This window comes from Alosa sapidissima, chromosome 19, assembly GCF_018492685.1.
Source record: "Alosa sapidissima isolate fAloSap1 chromosome 19, fAloSap1.pri, whole genome shotgun sequence".
In the NCBI taxonomy this organism is placed as follows: Eukaryota; Metazoa; Chordata; class Actinopteri; order Clupeiformes; family Clupeidae; genus Alosa; species Alosa sapidissima.
This window is the reverse complement of record NC_055975.1, coordinates 2,971,238-2,995,036: the sequence shown is the minus strand read 5'-3', so window position 1 is coordinate 2,995,036 and position 23,799 is coordinate 2,971,238. Positions and strand designations below refer to the sequence as shown.

General features: G+C 43.0%; 2 protein-coding genes across 5 annotated transcripts in view; both read right to left on the bottom strand.

Moving 5' to 3' along the window:
• The window catches only part of cep170ba (centrosomal protein 170Ba), a 30,516-nt gene extending 19,615 nt beyond the window's left edge, over positions 1 to 10,901 (bottom strand). For all 4 annotated transcript variants that reach the window (XM_042071219.1, XM_042071221.1, XM_042071222.1 and 1 more), the window contains exons 1-6: positions 10,652 to 10,901; positions 9,207 to 9,339; positions 6,349 to 6,438; positions 3,506 to 3,584; positions 2,846 to 2,904; positions 2,324 to 2,462 (exon numbers count right to left, since the gene is read on the bottom strand). In XM_042071219.1, coding sequence (XP_041927153.1) covers positions 2,324 to 2,462; positions 2,846 to 2,904; positions 3,506 to 3,584; positions 6,349 to 6,438; positions 9,207 to 9,311 — 472 coding nt within the window. In that variant the 5' untranslated portion in view covers positions 9,312 to 9,339; positions 10,652 to 10,901. The remainder of the gene's footprint in view (positions 1 to 2,323; positions 2,463 to 2,845; positions 2,905 to 3,505; positions 3,585 to 6,348; positions 6,439 to 9,206; positions 9,340 to 10,651) is intronic.
• Positions 10,902 to 16,940: 6,039 nt separating this feature from the next.
• Positions 16,941 to 23,799, bottom strand: part of akt1 (v-akt murine thymoma viral oncogene homolog 1) — a 58,517-nt gene continuing 51,658 nt past the window's right edge. Inside the window, 4 exon segments of the mRNA XM_042071225.1 lie at positions 16,941 to 19,310; positions 19,950 to 20,052; positions 20,308 to 20,395; positions 21,202 to 21,416. Coding sequence (XP_041927159.1) covers positions 19,231 to 19,310; positions 19,950 to 20,052; positions 20,308 to 20,395; positions 21,202 to 21,416 — 486 coding nt within the window. The 3' untranslated portion in view covers positions 16,941 to 19,230.

Below are 23,799 nucleotides of genomic sequence, written 5' to 3'. Positions count from 1 at the left end.
TCTCCCTCTCGTGCGTGCTTAGATGGGGTTCTCAATTAAATGGAGTAGGCTAGCATAAGTTCAAGTTGGATCTTAATGGAGAGGACTCGAAAAGTATCATCTTTATGTAACATGCTGTTGGTGCATTTTGACATTGTAAACGTTCTCTAACAAGAGTGCAAATCAGTTTGCAGTAAAGCTACTAGTTATTGGCTAAATGTTGGTCGTTTCTCTGTCTCTTGGTGCCCTACACACAGTGCGTAACGCATGTGAGGGTAGCGGCAGCATTGAACTGTGCTCTGGACTGACCGCTTGTCTCCGCTATTTTTTTTTTTTTTTTTTTTTTTAGTCGCGGAGGGAAAGCATCTCTGGGGTGACTGGTCCACGATCAGGAAATTTAGTTTTTGACTCGAGACATGTCAAGTCGTCACAAGTCAAAGAGGCAAAGTCCGAGTCAAGTCTCGAGTCAATAGTATTCAAGTCCAAGTCGAGTCGCAAGTCATGCCGAATTTTATCAAGTCAAGTCTGAAGTCATTAAAATCATGACTCGAGTCTGACTCGAGTCCAAGTCATGTGACTCGAGTCCACATGTCTGCTGATCAACCAATTACATAGTAACTCTGCACACTAAATGTAAACTAAAGTGTGGACCTTTATGTAATGGCTACTCATATTTCCCCATTTGTGTGAAACTGCCAAGACAGATTGCTAGTTTCACATTTTCTGATTTAATTTTAGGGAATCATGTAATATGTAAACATAGCCTTGGGGCTCATTAAGGAACGTGTGCGTGTGCGTGTGTGTGTGTGTGTGTGATACAGTGTGTGTAGTGTGAACTACAGAGGCCTGTTTAACTGTGGCCAATGGAAAAAAATGGTTCCAATCCATTAAGGGCAGAAAGCACCAGTGTCTCTGGGAAAGGAAGGGCAGGGAGAGGCTTTCCCAGATGCTAGCTGACACATGAATGAGAGGCATTCACAGCCAGCCAGAGCCTTTCAATCCCGCATGACTCGGGCTCAGGATCTATGAGATGCTTTAAATCTTGGAGGCACCATGAATTTGAGCACCACACAGTCACTGGCTCTGTCTGGGCCAGTGAAGATCCCCTAATGCCCCGACAGAGGGTGTGCTTTACTGGCAATCCTTCACTTTCTGACAAACTGCTTGGTAAACAGTGTAGTGGCTTAAAGCATTCCAGGAAGAACCACCTGAGTAACTGGGGAACTACAGTAGAGACCACATACTGGCATGGGCATAATGCTTAACATAAAACCAAATAATAATGGAAAAAACATTTGGATTACCCAGAAAATAAACAAACCACAAACACACACACACACACACACACAAGCAAATGTGTGTGTCCCAACGGCATTCTGAGAAATAACTTCAGATAAACACCATGCAAAAAAAAAGGGGGGGGGGGGGGGGGGGGTTGGGGAGTCAAACCCCCTTGGATTACCTGCACGCACGCACACAGCATTCTAAATCCAGGCAGGGCACATGTACCAGTGAAATCACAGGCACCTGCTGAGACACAGTGGCTTGTCCCTGGCAAAGGCCTGGGTGGTTGGCGGGAGAGCTGAACATGCAGCCTACCAAAATCTCCCAGCATCCCTCATCCCCAATAATTCTATCCTGAGCTGAGCACGCCAACACCAAAACCCCATCCAAACCCTGCACAGTGCCTCTGATGCCTTACAGTTGAACAGAGAGCAGGGATGAGTGAGTACAACATGGGAGAGAGTGGAAGACAGGCCGAGAGAGAGAGAGAAAGAGAGAAAGAAAGAGGGAGTGGAAGACAGGCAGAGAGAGAGAGAGAGAGAGAGAGAAAGAAAAAGAGAGTGGAAGACAGGCAGAGAGAGAGAGAGAGAGAGAGAGAGAGAAAGAAAAAGAGAGAGTGGAAGACAGGCAGAGAGAGAGAGAGAGAGAGAGAGAGAGAGAGAGAGAGAGAGAGAGAGAGAGAGAGAGAGAGAGAGAGAGAGAGAGAGAGAGGCTATTTGTTCATTCACATTATCAGCACATCTCATGTGCATGCAGGAACATGGTCAGGGCAGAATTCAAATAAGCGGAGAGCAACACACTTCCTTTTCCCCCAAACACATGGGCGTGGAGTTGGGTGGGAGAGATAGCCAAATAAGGACCGGCCTTCTGTACTACTGTACAAAACATCTCAATACAGCAGCACACAAACCCCACAACAAAGACACCCAGATAGCCAAGGGTCTCTTGTCACCCTGAAGCTTAGTTTGAAAGTGTAGGGGTTTACCGTTTACACCATTTGTGCTGGAGGATGGGGGAGGTGGGGGGTTGTAAGCTGACAAGTGTGCAGCTCTGCAGTTACCTGGTGTGGCCTTGCGGTCACTCTTGTCCTGCTTAGAGCTGGGAGACACCGTGGCTCTGCTCTTCTCCTCCGCGTGCTCCCGTCTCTTGGACTCTGACGTCTTTACACCGATCTGCAGCTGGCTGGTGTACTTCTCATGCTGGTGTTGTACACACACACACACACACACACACATCAGTTGTATGCACCCCAAAGACCCATCATTTCACACATTCAGAGGGGCATGAATTGACCCACGCTCCAATGACAAATGGCTTTTATAATACAGTATTGCCATTCATGAAGCACTCAAGGCTGAGAAGAAGACAATGCCCCTCATACATACATAACTGCATAAACAGCCCACCATACATAAACACAGAACAAAGAGCCAAAGAGCCAACACACACACACACGTAACGTTAACCCATGAACACATTAACTTCCCCCTTCTTAAGCACAATCACACAAATAAAACAGACATTAACAAGACACACACACACACACACACACACACACACACACACACACACACACAATTACCTTGAGAGCCTCCTCTGGTACCTTGTGCTGGCTCCTCTCCAGGATGTACACGTGAGCATGTGGGCACTGCTAAGGACCTTAACACCAGCACTGATGCCAAACACAATTACACACAAGACCTGGCCTTGGAACAATACACTTGAGAAAACTTGACCATCAGCTTACAATGACTAACAGCTAGTGGCCCTTTAAAAGAATTCCACACAAACATTTAAGATAGTTAAAAGAGGCTTTCTATAAACTATTCTATAACATGTGTGGTTCCTTGGAAATCATGTCTTTGATGTAACTAGCACAACACAATCACATTCTTCGAATGTTAGGCTATGTGTGTGACCCTAATCGGATGTGTTGTATAACTTACAAAGGTATATGGAAACACACAGTCTTGAATGTTTAGATCATGACTGGTATTCCTTACAGAACATAGTGAACATTCACCGACTCACAAACATGAAAGCGGCTTTGCTGCCAGTGATCCAAGTTGGAATTTGGGTGTGCTTAATTTTTCCGGGTGAAGAAACACAAAAGGTTTTCTAGTGCACACAAAGGTTTAATCTGAACCACCTGACTACACTGCACTACATACTGTATACTTCCTGATTTCAAAAAGTGGGAAAACAACCAAATTAAAATGAGGAGATGTGCTTGAAAAGATATCATATCCAAATCGGATGATGTCGGAGAGCTTGAGCGTGATGTAGGTTTGGTCTGGGATTCGGAGGTCGTTGACAAACGTCTAGGAGGAGACACAAGACAACACAAACACAAACCAATCAAGACACCCATAGAACACACAAACAATCCAAGCCTGTGTTTAATCTATCTCCCTAAAGCCTAAGGATGCTACTTTTTGTAGTTTTGTAGAACAAGTCTGTATTTTTTTGGGGGGTTTAACTATGTATTGTTGACTTTTTTGGGAATGTCTTAATGAGCAAATGAGCAAAACTTCCAACACTTTTACACAAATTTCCATTCTTTTCCAACTCTACTTGTTCCTCCCTACCAGCCTGCCTGGCTGGTTGTTATTTTGCATGCTGCAGCCAGTGGAGGCTCCCAGGTCCCCCTGTGAGGTGTGCCAGGCCTGTTACCCCCACTGAAAGTTAAGCCCGCACCACCGTAAGACTGTAATAAGATTGCAAAGGTTATGCAATGAGGGTGTCTAAGCTCAGGGAGAGGGCCAGTGAAGGGACAGATGGGGGGTAAAAAGGCTAAATGACTGGGGCATGATGGAAGTGAAATAGTGGAGGTAGGAAGTAGTGAAACAATATTTACTATAGGGGCACACCAGCACAGAACATCACATTTATTTTGCACTTCACTTTCACTGAACGATTTTCACAGATTACTGATATGTGTGCATGCACCTTCATAGGCAGTGCATTCCCATAAATTACATCTACTTATTTAAACCCATTTGTTTTTCAGATGAGGTAACTATCAAAACAACACAATGGTGTTCTTGTACCTTAAAATAATGGCTTCAGGAATGGCTAGTATTGCATGTAATGTTGTCGCGGGAATGAGCATGACCCTTTCCATCGATTTTAGACTAATTGTAAACTTTCCCTCGGGATTAATACCCCTATCTATCTAGGGGTAGCCCTTTATATATATGTAATATATATATTATATTTTTATTTTATTTATATGGCTATATGTAAATGGGTAGCCAGTATGTTGACATTTGAGGAGAAGGGGAATTCCTACAGTGTGCAAGTCTGTATCATCAGTACAATATCCATTGTATTGTGTTTCTTTGTGAGGACTGTGACCTAACTGAGACACCTGAAGAATCCTATCTACCAGGAACAAGAAAGCACAATTATCCAACAAACAAAACAAAAACTCCTCCTCTCAGGGTCATCATTTCAGCTCTACATTCCTAGAATAGTCAACTTCCAAATCTACAGACACGGCTATACATATGGATTTCGCCTACGGCAAAAACAAAGGCAAACACAATGCACAAAGCAGACTATGAGGTAGGCTGTTGGACCAGTTCCAACCGTAACCAAAGAAACCACAAATATGCTTGATTTTCAAGCCAAGGTTTATAGTTAGGTATCAATGAGAGATGTGTGTTCCTAATGAATGAAATGTGTAAGCCGCTTGTTCTATGAAGAGTAATATTGAAATGGAACCGCCCAGCCATCATGCGCTGTTCTGGTTATTTAAGAAAGCTGAGGGTGCCTGGGATTGCACTAAACAAAGCAAAGCATTAGAACATTAGGCCATCAGGGTTAGATAGGGTTCCACCTGGGAGGGGAACTGGACAAGGGGAGCTGGTTGTGCTGCAGCTTGTAAGTTTAACTATTAGCCTCTTGTCAGCGCTGAGTGCTTTGGGAGCACTGAAGTTTATTGTCAAAAGAAACACTCAATATTGAAACTGAGACGAGCTGTTAGGACAGAAACTACTGGAGCGAGAGTTCCCTGAAGAGAGCATGATTTAGCAGGTGCAGAGAAACTCAGAGAGAAAGAGGGGGGAGGAGAGGAAGAGGGAGAGAGAATGAGAGAATGAGAGAAAGGTTGAGGATACAGAATGAGAGATGGGGGGAAGGAGAATATGGGAGAGAGATGTTCACATAGATGACAGAATAAACAAAGAGTAACAGGGAAACAAAGTTGAGAGGGAGAGAAAGAGAGGGACAGACAGATAGAGGGAAATAGCGAAAGAGAGGAAGAGAGCGAGAGAGAGCAAGGGGGAGGGAGAAAGAGTGCAGCAAATAGAATGGGATCAAAGCAGCAGAAGAATGCACTGCTCTCTGCCTCAGCCCAACCAAGCCAGAGTGGCGTTGACAAACAGCTCTTTTGTGCTGAGGGGCCCTCGCTGGAGTTGGGCTCCAGAGTGGGGACAGGGACCTGCTACCTACTCGCGCATTATCAGGACTCTAACTGACCGCACCCTCACACAAAGATTGAGCAAACAAACATGTTCTGTCCCAAACACGGCATTTGGGCAGCTCAAGACCAGCTTGGCCATCTGTTGTGTGAGTGACACCCACTCATTCACCTTGTACATTACAGAGGTGCTACTATGGGGCAAGCTATCTGCTTTTACTGCACCACTCTCAAGGGGAATGGGCAGTGAACTGGGCTAACGTGGACACACCTCCTTTTCTGCAGCTGTGCTTTAATTTCTCTTTTCTTTTTTTGTTGTTGCAGGTACTCAGTTCTGACCTCGAGCTCCGCAAAAACGCAGGGTGTGTGTGGCTAATGTCACCAGAAAAGGCTCACTTTGGGTGACTTTTTGAGAGCCTGTTAGCAAATCTCTGCCTCCGACCTGAATCTGGAGCTTCAGTAGCTGATCAGTAAAAGATATTACAACAAAGGTGGCCATAATCACACAACAGATACCTGGTTGTGGCTAAACATCCCACACCAAAGAAAGGGTATAAATACCAGAGCCCAGCACCTGTGGAGCTGGACATCCGCTGCCAAAGAAAGGCATTAGAAGCGATGCGAGGCAGTCCCCCATGGCTAGAGGTGCCTGTTTAACTCACCCCATTAAGGCTTCCCAGGTCCTTCACCAGGTGCTCATCCGTGGCAGGGTCATAGTTAATGACAGCGTGCTGTTTGTCCACACTGCGGGACTGTGAGAGGGATTGAGAGAGAGAGAGAGGGAGGGAGAGAGAGAAAGAGAGAGAGAGAAAGAGAAATGAGGTACAACGATGTCAGTTACAGTTGATACAAACATCTGTGCTAGTAGCAGGAAATGAACCTGCATTATGTGCTGAGTATATTGAAAGTGTCATAGCACGTAACTAAATGTAGTGGCTGGCATAAAACATTCCCAGCGTACTGTATGTACAGTGAACACAGAGAGACATTTTACTGTTGGTTAAAGAGACAGATCAGGCATGCTTCTTATGGAATACAGTAATAGGCACTTTTTCAAACCACATTTGACTAGAGAGCCATATCATTACTGAACATCCCATATGAAACCTCATCCATTTGCATTGAGTAATGACACTGGAATCAACATAATCGAAACACACGGCAAAGTTGGACTTTCCTCTTATGTCATTATTATCCACTCAAGGTCTCCTCCCTCTCCTCCTCCTCCTTCATCTCCAACATCGCCTCCCTACTTCTCCTCCTACTCCATCTCCTCCCTCTACGCTTGCAGCAGGACTTCAAAGGCGAAGCCCTGGACAACCGAGCTCGTTTGCAGGGGCCTCGTTAGGGCCCATTAGCGAGGCCATTTCATGGCTCTGTCAAATTGTGTCAATTCTCCAGCCAAGAGGGAGAGAGAGAGGAAGGGAGGGAGGGAGAGACAGAGAGAGAAAGAAGGAGAGAGAGAGGAAGGGAGGGAGAGACAGAGAGAGAAAGCAACACAAACACAGAAAAAGAAATGTGCTGGAGAAACAATGGAAGGGTATAAAGATATCATGAAGAGGTGTGAAAAGACAGGAAGACAGAGAAAGAGGTAAAAAGAGAGAGATAAGGCAGGTGAGAAAGAAAGAAAGAAAGAAAGAACAGAAAAGAACAGAGAAGAGAGAGGGTGAGTGGGAGAAGAGGGAGAGAGAGGTTGGCAGGCATGCACATTGCGTTCCAGTTTGTTACACACAGAGCACTAAGGAGGCCTGGGTCATTGAGCTCAGTGGACTTGAACACTCTGTGGTCTCGGAGCAGATTGAAATGCTTCAGCAGATTAAGGGCCAAACTAGGGGAGTTCAGAGCTACAGAGCATGCTCTTTTTCACTCACACCACTCTCACCCTCTCAGCTGCCCTTGCTAGAATGCAAGACCACACACTGCACAATCCAGATAGCCATTTATTATTGAGCTATTGTGAATCTATGAACATTTCTATTTTTTAGTTGGTCACAATTAGACCACACACTTTCAGAGGCGTTTGTTTGTTTGTGATTTTCTGGCCACTCTAAACACAAATTGTATCTTTTGACCATAGGGAGCTGCTGCAGCTCTTATCAGTGAGATGGCTGATAGGAGACCCTGTGGCCACTGTGTGCAGAGAACACGGCTGATGAGGAGGACGAGGCCTGGCCTATTTACTACTCACTTCCTCAAGGGGGACCTTTCACTAGCAGGCCAGCACGATGTTATCTTCACCACAAGCGTGAGGAAGACAAAACATGATCCCGCCTAACCACCCACACACACATACACCCCCCCCACACACACACACACACACACACACCCAATGCAGAGTTTTACAGACGACTACGGTGAGCATGCACAACAGCTGGCATCTAAACTGTGGTTCTGACTGAGATTCCGTGCCAGAGGCATTGTTGCCAGTTCACACCAACACTCCCGTTCCTCCTTGTATCAACACTGAGAGGAACAGCACACTCAGCCATAGACAACAACTCTATGAACCAATCAGGGAGGAGGAGAAGCAAAGAAAAGAAAGAGTAATGCTTTTTAAAGAGGCAGACAGAAATTATAAGCCACTCATCACACTAAATGGGCGAGGCATTGAAGCTGCGGACAGCCAGCCAGCCAGCCAGCCCCTCTGTTCCCTTGAATGTGCACGAGAGCACTTTCAAATTCTGCTGGCTAACCATTGTGGTAGGGCAGGGCATTCAGAGCAAAACCACAGGCCGAGGAAACCATATAAACAATTTCAAGAGGAGGGATCTGCTTCATGGTGGTGCTGTGTTTTCCAGGGGCCGACAGAAAGGGATGGAGGAGAGGAAGAGGAGATGTAGAGGAGCGTGCAGGCGAGGAACATTCCAGAAGCAGGAGTCTCGGCCTGCCAGCAAATGGTGAGAGATACTGTGCACTGGACGGAACTGGACGGAATGCAGTGGTTGCGTTTTGAGATGCTGCCAAAAGGGAAGTCTCCCTGCAGGCAATGTACAGTAGAGGCACTCAAGAATTGTGTACCCACATACACACACATATGCACACGCACACACATACACACTTGACCTAAGCCAAGATCAGAAAAAACACTGACATACAATAGGCTTCAACAGAACAGTACAGTAAAGTAAGAACACACACACACACACACAGACACACACAGACACACACAGACACACACAGATACACACACACACACACACACACACACACACACACACACACACACACACACACACACACACACACAATTAGATCAGGAAAGGCTTCAGTCGTCCAAGCCACAAGTCAAGTGGGCTACTTGAGAATCAAACTCACTAAGAGACACACAGACACAAACCCCACCCTGTCTTTATCATACCAACACAGAGTGGCATCTCATTCAGTTTGCCAGAGCTCCACACCCATGTGGAAGAGTAGTACTAGCCAAGAGGCAATCGCACAAGTTGTGGGGAAAGGCTTCATCTCTGGACAGGCAGCTGCCAGGATGACCATGTAGTGCCGCTGGCTTTAGGACCCTCACCTGCAGCATGAGCTCGCAGTCATCCCGGCCCACGAAGATCATCTCCCGCGGTAACCGGTGTCGTGTCCCTGAGCTGCTCACCAGGAACCATGATGTCACACTCATCTTTGCTGTTCAGAGCTCCAGCAACATCCTTGGGAAAACAGACACCACAATATTCCACTTTCACTGCTGTCATTTTTTCCAGAATGATTCACTTCATATATTTTAATAAAAAGTATTCACCAAACAGAAAAGCAAGGTCTTCGAGTGGTCTAAAGAGTGCACTTTACTGGCCACTGTTCATAAGTACTTACCCTGATGTGATACGCAAATAACATACAGTGTAGAGAAGACCAAATCTGTGTCTGTGCTTGTTGCATTTCTCTCTAATTTTGTGTCTGTTTTTAAAATCAAAAGTGAATTTATCTGAAGTATGGGCCGCGATGACACTGGAGCTGCCTTGTTTGTTTAGACAGCTTTTGGCAGACCCAGCAGCTGGTCGTATAAAAAACAACAGCATCTAATCAGCCCTTTGGACGCTGCACACTGCAAGCACCCGCAATTTCACTGATTGAATCACAGGCTGCACACACACACATCTGAATGCAGTGTTATCCACTTGGAGACTTAATCTACAGTAAACAACAGATTTAACACGTGACTTCAACTACAATGTGGCGCAAGTAGTGACTAGTCATATCAACCATATTTGGGGTAAATACAGAGGTGACATTGTCATTCGGTAACGTTAGTTGGTGGCCTAAAGAAATTACCCATGACATGAAAATATGAAATTACAAAATTGATGATGGTGAGTGGGCACGGCTACATTACACAGAAGGAGAGACATTTTCTGACCTAGATATTAATTGTAGACTGATAAATGGTGTGCTGGTACCATGACAGCCAAACAGCTGTGCAAGCCGAAGGGATTCTTTCAAAAGTAACATCCGCAGTCCGCACAACAGTAGCCTACAGTCCTCCACTTTCACTGGTCAACTCAAAGACTAGTTGAAGTTAAAACACCTATCGACAACTGTCACCCCCCAAAAAATACGTTAACTTCAGAGGGGAGAACAATGTTTCTATGACTGTGAGAGCAATGTAGTGACATACGTAGGAAGTCTCTCTCAGCGTGTCGTTAACTGTCTGGAAGCGGAGCATGGAATTTATCAACACGTTAGCAAGTTAGCTAAACTAGCCAACTAGCAAGCAACAATTTCGTTATAAGCTAGCTGGGTCATCTCACAAAGTAAGTTATTTTAGCTATTTTATATCGACTGGCAAATGCATTTGTTAACCTAGATAACTTTTACAATATGCCCTGAACATTCCCCCGCTCATGGTAAGACCAGACACGAATACAATACAGGAACTTCCAACTGTGAGACAAGCTTCCTTCTTCTGACATTCCCAGCCCATTCCATTTCATTTGACAACCATATAAGTTAGCAGTTAGCTACCTTGAATCCAGATTCCTTTCGCTGAAAGTGACAGCCAGTTTTGATCCCAGCAATCTGATAAGTTTTGCCTTGTAACGCTGTGTATCTCTTTCCTTGTCTTGTATAAAAGTTACGCATTTGTTTGACAAACAACGAGAAAAAGGAAATCCAAACGTCGCTTGTCCAGGTGGATGCAGAACACACCCTCTGTTAAACTGGCTTTGACTTCCAAAGTGGAGCGGAGCCACCAACAGCGCCTCTGGATTACAATACAGCTTGGTGACGCAACTGTCCCAGCAGTCAAATGAAAAAGCCTTGGCACCTGACCGAAAGGAAGAACCCCACCTTTTACGAAAGGTGAGCTCAGTTAAATTACAGAATCCTCATACCGGGGAGGTCAGGCAGGATTTTCTCACACACCTTTATATAGGGCTAAGGCTATCCTCTTTCACTAATAACTTTAATGGGCCTATAAATCTCTTTGTCGGATTCTCATCCTGTTAATTTGTTTAGCGTGATTATGCATTAACAGAAAGTGCCGCAGGAAAAACGATTGCTCAGATATTGTTAAAGTCATTGGTAGCCTGCATTGAGTTATTCAAACTTAAATAGTTCTAAGTTGCAACTGCAAGCATTTTCCTAAATATTTGAGGGTTGCCGGTTCCAACCCCGACCAGAATGGCTGAAGTGCCCTTGAATAGCCTAAAAGCACCTAACCCCTCACTGCTCCCCGAGCAGGCAGCTCACTGCGCCGGGATTAGTGTGCTTCACCTCACTGTGTGTTCACTGTGTGCTGAGTGTGTTTCACTAATTCACGGATTGGGATAAATGCAGAGACCAAATTTCCCTCACGGGATCAAAAGACTATAGGCCTACTATATAGATAGATAGATAGATACTTTATTGATCCCCAATGGGAAATTCAAGATGTTTATGCTTATATTTACATTTATTAGCAGACGCTTTTGTGCAAACATGTAGCCTGCATTAGCCTGCAAAATACTATAACCATAACCAATAACCATTAACCATAATTCTAATTCATAAATTCTAAAAATCTTAAAATCCCTCTTCCTGAGTTAGGTCTCTGTCTAGACATCGCCTACAGGAGAAGTTCTAATTTAGGAAGTCATCCATGGGGTGGAGTTTCATTGTCCATTCAGAGTCAGTGAGAGAATGAAGAGATCATGTCTTTCATCATGTCCACAACTGCCTTCCTGTGAAAGCGGATGGATTTATCACATAGGTTACAGCGAGGAAGGCGGCACACAGTCTGTTCAAGTAGGCCTATGAACCACTAGGTGGCGAACTTGACCAATATATCCCATTTCTTTCACCTTTAGGCCTGTTTATCGGCTGTAGGCCTATGTTTCAGCAGACTAAACCAAAAGCATTAGTCATCAATTCAAATGATGCCAAAATGAAATCAAACCTCATGCAAGTAGCTTGTAGTTGTAATAGTAGTACTATTTAGTTTGTTTTTCTTAATCATAAACTTTGTCAGCCAGTTAGAAAAGACAGCAGTGTCTCTTTTTAGGGAACTCCAAATGCTTCTTTTTAGTCACTGACAGCTGGTTAACTCAATTTGCGTTACTCAGACAAGGAAATCTAATATGTAGCCTACTATTACCGGCATTGGGCTGAGGAGATATCTAGCAAAGAAAAGAAAAACATTTTGGAATGAAAAGCTTGTTCCTTCGCCACTGATTCCATATTTGTGCATGACTAGGCATGACACAAGAAGATTATCATCATAGGAGCTGAACACACAGAACTTACTGATAACTCTAATGAGAACCACTCTCTTGTTCTTAAAGGATTCAATTAGAACTTCTACTCTAGTCCATTGTGTTGCTGTGAGTGCGCTGACTTTCCGTGCACCTTTAAGCCATGTCATGTCCCTACCGTTAAAAAAGCAAAATAAACGAAGCTCAGGTTGTAGACCCGTCAGCCCTGTCTCAGCATTCAGACACCCGGTCAGTAGTCTCAGTCTGTGACTCTGAGGGTGGGCCTCACCTTCTCTGTCCTAAACCCTCTTGTAGCAGGAGTCAGCCTACCGCCTTTATTTGTGTTTCACTCGAGTCCCTTTAGAAGCAAAACCCAGATGTGAAGTAGCACTGGACTCCAGAGCATCACAGATTTCACAATGTCCTGAAGATCTTTGTTTGTATTAAGCAGAAAATATTTCTACATTAAGTAGACATCCATTTATCACCATTAAGGTAACCACAACAGATATGATAAATGACTTGAATACACATTGTGAAAGTCACTTTTCCTGCCCAGGGTCACAGCCTATGACTGTATTTCCCAGAGAAAACCTGCATTAACACAGCTGTACCTCTCAGTCAAACCAAACATGCTTAACAAGCTAACTGTGCTGCAGGATTGCACAGCTGATGTGAAAGACTGGCGGCACTATATGGCCATCTAAAATGCATGGTCACTGGCGAATAGCTTAAATAAATGTAGGGGTTTGTCCAGTCCACATTGGGGTGGTTTGTTATCAAACATCGGTCGCCTGGCGCAAAAAGGCGGTTCTTATGTTTCTTTATCAGTCATGGGTGTGTTTTGGGTGTAACATCCTTTAAACCAATGAGAGTGACATCTGTCAATCCCTTTAACAGCAAGCAGCGCAACTTCAAACAGCGCATCAGTATTTTGATGGTCAGTGCATTTGAAGGAATCTGCTTGCACACAAGACCGTATGGAACAGGTATTCCACTACACCATGCTTTACTAAAACCTAGCAGAGTATAGCCTACACACATCTGCACTCGTCTATTTTTTGAACTCATTGGCAAAGTGAAACTGACTTCACTGTGGTGTCATAGCCAACGATGAACACTTATAGTTAATTACTTTCACTATTGACTGACAATGGGTTACCATTGAAAACATAGCCTGGAAAAAACAACACTTACCCCAATAATGTTCGAATGACTGAATAAAAAAACTAAGGACATTTATCCTGCACGGGAGTTGCTGCTTACATCTTGTGACAGTGCGTCTTCAGCTGTGTTTCATATGTGCCTCTCGCCTAATCACTTTTATCCGTCATTACCAATTTGCAAATGATTATGGTGAATAACTACTCATTGTGAGATGTATTTTGTAATATCTTATGTTTCCCATTGTAATTGTGTAATTTGCAATGTTTTGCAAGGATGTGCGCTGGTGCGCGTTCGTTGATGAGAGAAGCAGGGTTCGTTGTGCACCCGCCCACTTAATAAAAACATAAACAACTTGCCAAGGATTTCTGACCAGGTTTCCCTTGGTCAGTGGCGTAATGATTTTTTAGAGGGTGTAAGATAGCAATTTTGGATTGTGCGCCAGAACACACCTTCTGCCACACCCCTGGGCGCAAAGCTTAATTAAATTACTGCGCATGGCGAAAAATCTGAGAGTAAGATTGGAATAAACGTTGCGTCAGGATTATAATCTGCTTTGTGCCAGGTTTTGTGTTGCGGAAATAGGGCCCTTAGTTGTTCCAGAAAGTAAACTGTCAACTAGTGGTGACCGCTGGTTTGCAGTTAGAGCACCCAAGCTTTGGAACAGCCTCCCTTATAACATACAATCTGCACATTCAGTGGCTGTTTTTAAATCTAGTCTACAGACATTTATATAGTGTACAATTGGCTTCCTTAGTGAATGATTCCACATGTCTCTGCTAATTTATTATTATCATTATTATCCTTCTTGTTTGTTTGTTTTGGGTACTGTACTGTATATTGTTTTTTCCTTTTGTTTCTTATATTGAGTTAAGTTTGTGTTTGGTAGTTTGTCCTTTTATTTATTACTATTTTATTATTATTATTATTATTGTTTGGTTTCTGTAAAGCACTTTGTGCTGTGCTTGAAAAGTGCTATATAAATAAATTGTATTATTATTATATTAAAATAATGAATAAACAATCTTCTGTCTATATTACATTTGCCTGGATGTTTTTAGATGAAGATTGTTTGTTCATATCACCTCTCTCCAGTGTAGCTGGTCATTCCCTTACAATGAGATGCCGTTTGGCCTGTCACCTTGTGTCTGGTCAGTCCTCTGCAGTGAGGCATCTTCCACAGCGCGGTGAAGAGCAGTTGTTTCCCTCCTCAGGCCAGAGAAAGGTGAGCCTCTCCTAGGGAGGGGCATTGTTCTCATGTAGCCACACACAGCTGGCTGTCAACATCTGCTCCTCACAATGAACCATATGGGCTTGTGGGGGGTGGGGGGCAGGGAGGGTTCTTTCTACCTCAGTCTCATCAGAGTCATGAAGAATGCCAGGATATAAATCCAATTGCACATATGAAAACTCTCTTTCTCACATGCACGCACACACACACGCACACACATACAAGTATTCACCCCCCTTGGATACATCCTCCTTTACTGCTTTTATAAATGGAATCTTGATCTATTTAATTTGACCTTTTTAAATAATAATTTACAAAAATCCCCTCTTTAAAGGGACACCAGGCAACGTTTTCGTGTTAATTACTCATCTTTGTAAGTCGGTATATGGTTAAATGACTCATTACAGGGCGAATGAAGACTCTCTCGCCCGCCCCTACTACCTGTAGGAAGAATATCCCACTTGCAAGTTCGGTGTATCCTACCCGCCGACCGAAGCAGGATCAGTTTACAGCACAGAGGCAGGCTAACAAAACGCTAGAGATTGTTGCAAACGTGTGTATAATGGCAGAGCCGGCGAAGAAGCAGCGAAAACCCTTGACGGAAGACGCAAAGAAAAGGAAAAGAGCTTCAGACTGAGCGAGGGGGAGTTTCGTAGAGAAAAAGCATCAGGCTTGTCTGGTGTCCCTTTAATGTCAAAGTGAAAGCAGATTTCTACAAAGTAATGTTAATGAATTAAAAACATATAATGTAAAATAAGAGATTGCATATGAGTGAGAAGAATAATGGTGGAGGCAAAGGCCACAAAGGCACCTATGAAAACTCTGAAGAATTCAGCATTATTATATGGAAATCCTAGCCTAGAAATCTAGACGCACCCTAGCGGCAATTACATTTGCTGCCAGGGCTAGTCTAGCAACTCTCCGTTGGCTTGTGAGCTCGAAAAATTCAACTTCTATCAGGCCAATCAAATCGTGTATAGAGTCGTTAGGTAGGCTTAACATAATGATTGATAGCAGAGTTGCAGGTTTGGCTTGAATTCCCTGCTACTTGAAAACAAATAAGATGGATGTTGCTGTTGGCGAACAGTGTGACACAAGTTAAGCTTTTATTAAGTTGCCAAAAGTTTGAACTAGCCAACTAGCTCCGCTGGTGGGAAACGTATGGGACTCAGCGCTGTCCTATTGCGTGCAGAGGGTATTTGAAAGACAACCGATTATCCCGCCCCTCGGACTGAGCACTGCATTTTAATGTGGGTCTGGCTCGTCAGGCTATGGAAATCCTGGAGGACAATCTGATTCAGTCTGCATGAGAACTACGACTTGGGAGCAGATTTACTCTAGCAAGACAATGAGCCAAAGCCTACAGCAAAAACTACAAAGAAATGGTTTAAAGATAACACGGTGAATGTTCTGGTGTGGCCGAGTCAAAGCCCAGACCTAAATCCTGTCCACATCTGATCCCCTTCCAACCTGGCGGAGCTTGAGCAGTTTTGCACAGAAAAATTGAGTAAAATGGCAGTATCCAGATGTGCAAGCCTAATTGAAACCTATCCATGTAGACTCCAGGCTTTAATTGCGACCAAAGGTGCATCTACTAAACGCTGAATTGAAGGGGGTGAATATTTATGCAATCACTTATTTTGCATTATATATTTTTAATTAATAAATTAACGTTACTTAAAACGTTAAAAAAAATTCTGCATGCACTTTGACATTGACATTAAATTATTGTAAAAAATCCAAATTAAATTGATCAAGATTCCATTTAGAAAAGCAGTAAAAGTGGAAATATGCAAGGAGGATGAATACTTTTTATAGGCACTGTACTTATGTTTGAATATTTTTGCTTTTATAATTCCAAAAAAGTGTACTGAATGCAGGAACCTACATATACCTGTATACAAGTCTGCAGCCATCTGAGAACAAGAGAAACTGATCTCTAGTCTCTTTTATATCCCCAAGTGCATCAATTATTTTCCAAGGGTCTTTTTTGTTTTACTAGGCATTGTTTTCCTCTTATAGCCACAATTTCCTTTGTGGTTTGGAGACATTGACTCTCTTTCATTCTTCATGTTTTGTTTCAATAAACTTGCACAAGGGTGTGCATACAGTATTTCATCAAATAGTAGTCTGACTATAACCACAAGCTGTTCTGAGGTAAAAAGTAAAACACAAATCGCAAGACCACTTTAGTCAAACTGTTTATTTGATCAATTCCAAGGAAAACATTCTAAACCGTAAAAACAGCTGAACAGTGTGTACAAAGTTTATATTATTCATTACGAAAGCTGGTGTCTTCAGTTTAAGGGAAGGGTCGAGAGTAACAAATAAAAATCATAAAAAATAAAAAAAATGTAAAACTTCTCCCTATTTTCAAAAAGGTGACAGGGAAGGCAGAGTGGGCATATGCATAGAAGACAATCAGAACTAAAATGTGAACATTGCTTACAAAGTAGGAATTGAAGTCAATAGAAATAAAGAAGTTAAAAGCCATTACATTCATTAGAGTACATTGAATGAGTTATGTATCGAAATTGCCGCTTTGTAATCCGAACACTGTGTTTGTTTTTCAATTTCTTTAAAAAGGCATACAGTATTCAGAAATGTTTCCATAAATGTTTACCTACAGATTCACCTATCTGTACACAGTTAAGTCTGACGTTCATTGTATGTCAATCGCTGTAAAAAAAAATTGTATGGTATTTACACCAAATTTCAGTCGACACTTGTGGAATAAATGTGGAATAAATTGCCTTCAACGACAAAGAGTAACAAAGTACAGAGAAGTGTACAAATGCATCAAACATTTATCTTTACTCAGGGAGGCGGGGGGATGCAAAGTGCATGTCATGGCCCTGATCCATCCCCTCATTCCCACCCACTGCTTCTGTCATATAAATAAGATCAACGGAAACTTCTTAGAGAAAAATGGAGGTCCTCTGCTGTGAGTGAGATTGAAGGCATGAATCGTGACTTGACGTGAGTGTGTCTCCCCTGAACCAAAAAAGCCAGTTTGTCTCTGAGAGAGAGAGGAAGAGTGTGTACTATAATGGTGACCTCACTGAGGCTGTGGTGAAGGCACTGGGACCTTGGTGTCCCAATACAGGAAAAACCCGGTTAAGAACAACAAAGAGAGAAAGAGAGGGAAAGAGAGAGAGAGAGAGAGAGAGAGAGAGAGAAAAAGAAATCCAGAAAAGTACCTGAACAGCTATGTGGGATCTGCAGAGAAATTGCTGGGGAGTGGGGCAGATTTCAGGAAGAAAAGAAACACACAAGCACTGAAATAAGGACAAGTGTGTCTATGTGTGTGTGTGTGTGTGTGTGTGTGTGTGTTTGTGCGTGTGTGTGTGTGCACGTGTGTGGGTTTTGGGATGGAGGGGGTTGGTTAGGTCCAAAAAAGAGTCTTGGGTGGTATCATTGTTTATTTATCAAAAGACCAATATCTGTACTTAAGTTGGTCCCATACACTTGGTCCCAGTTTTGAAGTGACGTTCTTAACAACTGGACAAGGTTGCTTCATGCTGGACAGCATTAGTATAATATTAAGCATGAAGTCCTTCTACTGGGGTCATGATGCCTCTGCTTGGTCTATTACTGTATTGCACATGTCTAAGTGGTGTAGCAGGGGCATTTTAAGGTGGATGGTCCACTGTGGAGGCAAAATGATCAATACAAGGTCTTATTCATAGGTCAGTTTTCATTTGATTTGACTGGACTTCTGTTATTAGGGATACATCTCCGGAGGACATGACAGTCTCAGTGAATGGACCTCTACATTCTCAGAGACTGGTGTCAGACCGACAGTGAGTCTGACTCTCTTTCTTTTAAGAGTAATAGCCCAAAATGGAGCCTTTTGAAAAACTATTCATTTGGGGGGCAAGGAAGAATTCTCAACATTGAGGTCATGATTGGTCCATAGCAATATAATATTTATTTTAGTTTTCAGTCTTTTCATTTTAGGTGAATTCAGACACAGGAAATCTAATTTCTCCTCTTTACCCTGCCATTTAACATTTGTTCTCTTTCAGCATAATAATCCATCCCATTAGCTGAATCTTAATGAACATTAGGATTGTCTGATCATGGCGATTCATGTTGGAAACGCAATGTAGTGTAACCTCTTTCACATCCCCGGAAAAGACAACAAAAAGAAATCTAAGGCCACAAAAATAACCAGAGTTCTTTGTTCTGTTTTTTTTTTCTTGTTTCTTTCACATCTTCTCCTTAGGCAAGGTCTTTTTTAACATTTTTTTTTTAACAGAGAGAGAGACAGAGAGAGAGAGAGAGAGAGAGAGAGATGTCTGTACTAGAACACAATCAGAGACTTGTGCAGGAGTGGAAGGAAAGAAGGAAAGAGAGAGAGAGGAGGAAAAAGAGGTGGTGAGGAACATGCCACAGTCCTGGAGCGTGCAGTCTGCTGGGATGGCTGGAAATGAACGGAACTGCTGGGGAATGCAGAGGAACGTGAGGAGGACCTTCTAGGCGGTTCCGCTCGCCGAGTAGGAGAACTGGGGGAAGTGAGGTCTCCGTTCGCTGTCAAAAGACTCCATGCTCTCGTCTACTGGAGGAAAGAGAGGGATAGATGGAGACAGATGGGGAGAAAGAGTGATGTTAGGGCTGAGTGGCAGGAACAAGAGAACAGAGCCAGTGGAGACCAAACCTATGAAGAACCCACCACCCCCACCACTGAATAACACTACACTTCATCATCCATTAGCTACCATATAACAATGGGCCTTTTTAATGTGTGCCTCGTAACAATTCACAGTGAACTGATTTCCTCTGATTCAGTGTTACAGAAAGATGACACCTAGGAGTTGTGGAGATTCACATTTAAGTTTCACATCCTCCAGTGAAGGCATAGCCATGGGTCAAGCTGTATGCACTTTAATGTATGCACTGTATGACTTACTGAAATGTGGTCTGTAAAATAAAGATAGGCAATAGCCCTTAGCACCACACTTTAGTGATTTCTCTTTCCACCTGGCCTGGGAAAGATTTTCAGAATATATATATAATCAGTGAATACCAACAAAGTAATCAAAGGCAATTTTGTATTTCTGCAAATGTAAATTAGTTAGTGTATGTCCGTCACTCTGGTGTAATGCCGATGCCAATGGCAATAAGAGACAGAGAGACACTGTGTGTGTGCATGTGTGTAAGTGTATATGACTGAGAGAAAAAGTGATCTCCATACCTTGTCCAGGTGGAGTAATCGTGATGGTCTGTGCAGTGAACTCCTCATCGAAATACCGTGTGTCCGTTTCCGAGGTTACCTGGGGCTTGAAAGGTGGGACCAGCTGCAAAGTGAAGATTTAGTGTGTGAGATTTCAGGTCCACTACCGCCCCCTTCTGGTAGCCTCAGGTAAAACGCTTATGATTATGATGGTTATTTACTATACAATTCAAAAACTCAAATTTAATGTTCATGTAAGCAAGGACTATGAATGCAAAAAATATTCTAAATGAATCTATATTGCATCGAAATTGCCAGAAAGCCTCATAAGGCATTTAATTGAAAAAAACAAAAAAACAAATGAGGGCAAATATCTTACTTTCTTTTCATAGACATCTTGCCACACAATGCCAGCAAAGAATTTGTGCTGCATGATCTCCTTGGCGTCATCAGGTCCACCTCCTAACCTAAATGTCCAAATGCATATATGTCAAACAGACAGCAGACCGCCTGTGGACCACATACATCAAGATCGATACATAGAGCCCAACATTCATACACATAGATGGACAATACTGATAGTATTTATGCTAATCTCCATAAGCACACGAGTTACAGCATAGCATGATGACATTTCACAGATGAAGATGTGGAAAAATGGATTTCCTAATTCAAGAGTGCCCCGATATCACGTGCTGGGGTCTGGGGATATGCAGTGGATGAGAGAAGAAGAGAAAGAGCTGCTGAGTGACTGAATCTGTGGGTGGGAGAGTTTCCAAGTTACTGAATGATCCTAATGGGGAGCTGGTAGAATTAATTAATGGGTACATGAATGTGCCGAGTAGTAGTGAATGAATTAATCAATAAATTAACCAATGAATGAATGAATAAGGGACTGACTGCACTGCACAACGTGTGTGAAAGTGAATGAGAGACTGAAATAATGAGTATAAGTTTGTGAGAAATTAATGAATGTTTGCACCTTGCATGCACCTTGGACCATATGGAACACTATTTCGTTCAGCTGTGTATTCAGTATATGGAGAAATGAAAAAGCTGACGTGACTTGAATTGAATGAGTACATGACTGTATAGATGGAGGACTGGCATAGGTGAGTTTGTGGGGTGTCCTCACCTTTGAATGAATAAAGAAACCAGTGAGTGACATTTTTGACTTGTGAATGAATGAATAAATGAATGAATGAATGAATGGATGGATGGATGGATGTGTGAGTGAGTGATGAGCCCAGGGGAGTGCGCTGGCTGTGCGCACCTCTGCTTGGGGTCCTTCTTGAGCAGGCCGGAGAGGAGGGACTTGGCCTCTGGGGAGAGGGTGCGGGGGAAGCGGATGTCCTCCATCAGGATGAGCTCAAACAGCTTCTCGTGGTCCTGGTTGTAGAAGGGCAGCCGCCCGCACATCATCTCATACATCACCACGCCCAGCCCCCACCAGTCCACCGCGCGGCCGTAGTCATTATCCTCCAGCACCTGGACACACACACACACACACAACATGTTATACATTCATTACACACAAACACATCCTCTCATAAATGACCACTCCCAGACCACACCAGTATACATCAAAGCTGTAGTCATAATGCTCTAGCAACCTGAAGAGGAAGACACACACACTCATTATACAAACTTTACACACACACTCATTATATACAAACATCACACACACACATTCACTCACACACATTACCAGACATTATACAGTATAGACAAAAGCATTGGCACACCTGCCCTTAGATCCACAGGAAGTGCAATGGCATCCCATTGTAACTCAATAGGCATTACTGTGAAGTCAGTTCCCCATGTGCAGCTAGAACAGCTTCCACCCTCTTGGTATTTGTGAGGCAAAGCCAGGGGCGCAGCTACCCATTTTTGAGGGGTATGCAACAACAATATTGGCGCCCCCCCCCAAAAAAAAAAAAACACTAACAACTAAAGCAAAACAAAAGGCCAATAATTTTTCACTATTACTGTGCATTAGTGTCTATTGAATATGTTTTTAAAGAAATGCTGCCAATTTGATGTTTAACTTGTCGTTATCTAGAATAGCTAGCTTCTAAGTGTGGCAGCTAGTTATTATTTCATGTTCTGATATGACATTCTTAACGTTTTGACTATGTTACAACTGATAAAAGCAAGACAAATAAAGTAACCAAATCGCTTTGCAATATTTTAGTCCAGAAATACTTATGGGTGTTCATTTACCATAATGTTAATTACAGTAGCCTAACGTAACGTTATCTCCCCTTGCTGTTACCACCAGTTTTAATAACTTTACATTTGCGATCATGACCCATTTCATCTAACAACACCACTGGCATCTTCTTTGACTATCAGACCCCAAACAGCAATACATTGAACTACAAAGATGTTATAGTAATGGTGTTCAGTTCATCATAATCTTTATGACATAATGTAATTTGCCGTCCGTCTCCCATCTTTTTGCCGTCCAGCATGGAGCCGTCACGTGACTTAAGTCACGTGTCTGCAAGGGGTGAATACTTGATAAGTATTGATAAATGGTGCATTGGCACTTCAAGAGAGTCTAAACGGTTCTCATAACGTCCTTTAGCCAGCTATTGCTCACAATAGATAAGGCTGATAGGCACTCTAGCCTTGTTTGTTTGCACCACACTGACAACACAATATTAAGTTATTACAAGGAGCCTTCATTGTTAGGATATGGAAACATGTAATGAGTTGCTGCTAGCATGACATTTCTGTTTGCAGTTGGCCATTACAAGTGCAGTATGAGCATGGTAGCCACCTAGCTATCTGAATGGAATAGGCTGTGTTTCAATCGGCATTAAGCTTAACAAACGCTAGCTAGTCTGTTAACATTCATATTTGCAAGCCTCCAAGTACAGACGTCATCACTTTAAATCCTACCTGTTGCCTTTCACCGTCCACTTATTTAACTGCTGTTGCATCCCTTGACATGCCATCTCCTTCTCCCTTTCTTTTTCTATTTTTAGTCGTCAACAGGTTTTTTTTGCTGTATCAATCTTTTTCCATAGACGGCAACTCACTACTCGTAGGCCTATCTGCTCGCCCAGCGCTCACGGCGCCCCCACTCCCTCTTCTATGTCAAAATTCTATGATGGAATCTTGTGAGATAGGGCGCCTACTCTAGCCTGTTAGTCCTCTAAAATGTTATAGAACATTGAGAAAATGTTGAAATAATTTAGAAACGGACAGCAGTAGCTACATATAGAAAATACCAAATATATTATTTATTTATTTTACCATCGCTTTGGCGCCCCCATGGAGCTGCGCCCCTATGCGCCGCATATAGCGCATACCCACTTTTTGCGCCACTGGGCAAAGCACTGATGTTGGAGAAGAAGGCTTGCCTTGCTATCCCTCCTCTAGTTCACCCAAAGGTAATAGAGTTCTCTGTGGGCCAGTCCCTTTTGTCTATATATTGCACATGTCTATGGCCAGCCCCCACCAGTCAACATCACAACCAGAGTCATTGTCTTGCAGCACATGAGGAGACACACTCATTATAATAACATACTCATAGATATTGGCCACATTTCACGCAAACCTATATAGAGCCAAGTCAAAACTACAATAACACAATAACCAGCCATTGCCCTCCATCACCTGTTCTTCAGCGCTTTTGCATCTACAACAATCACACACAGTACAGTTCAGGCCTTTGAGTAGGTGCCCCAAGTAATAATATCTATTCAATATGACGAAGTGCAAAAGAAGAAGACAAATAAGTGCACTATTAAAGGTGTTGAAGATGTTAAAGACTGAGGACACGTTATACAGACACATCACACCCAAACATACAGTAGCTGTGACCACAGCCCTGCATACATTATCTCTCTCAGCGCTAGAT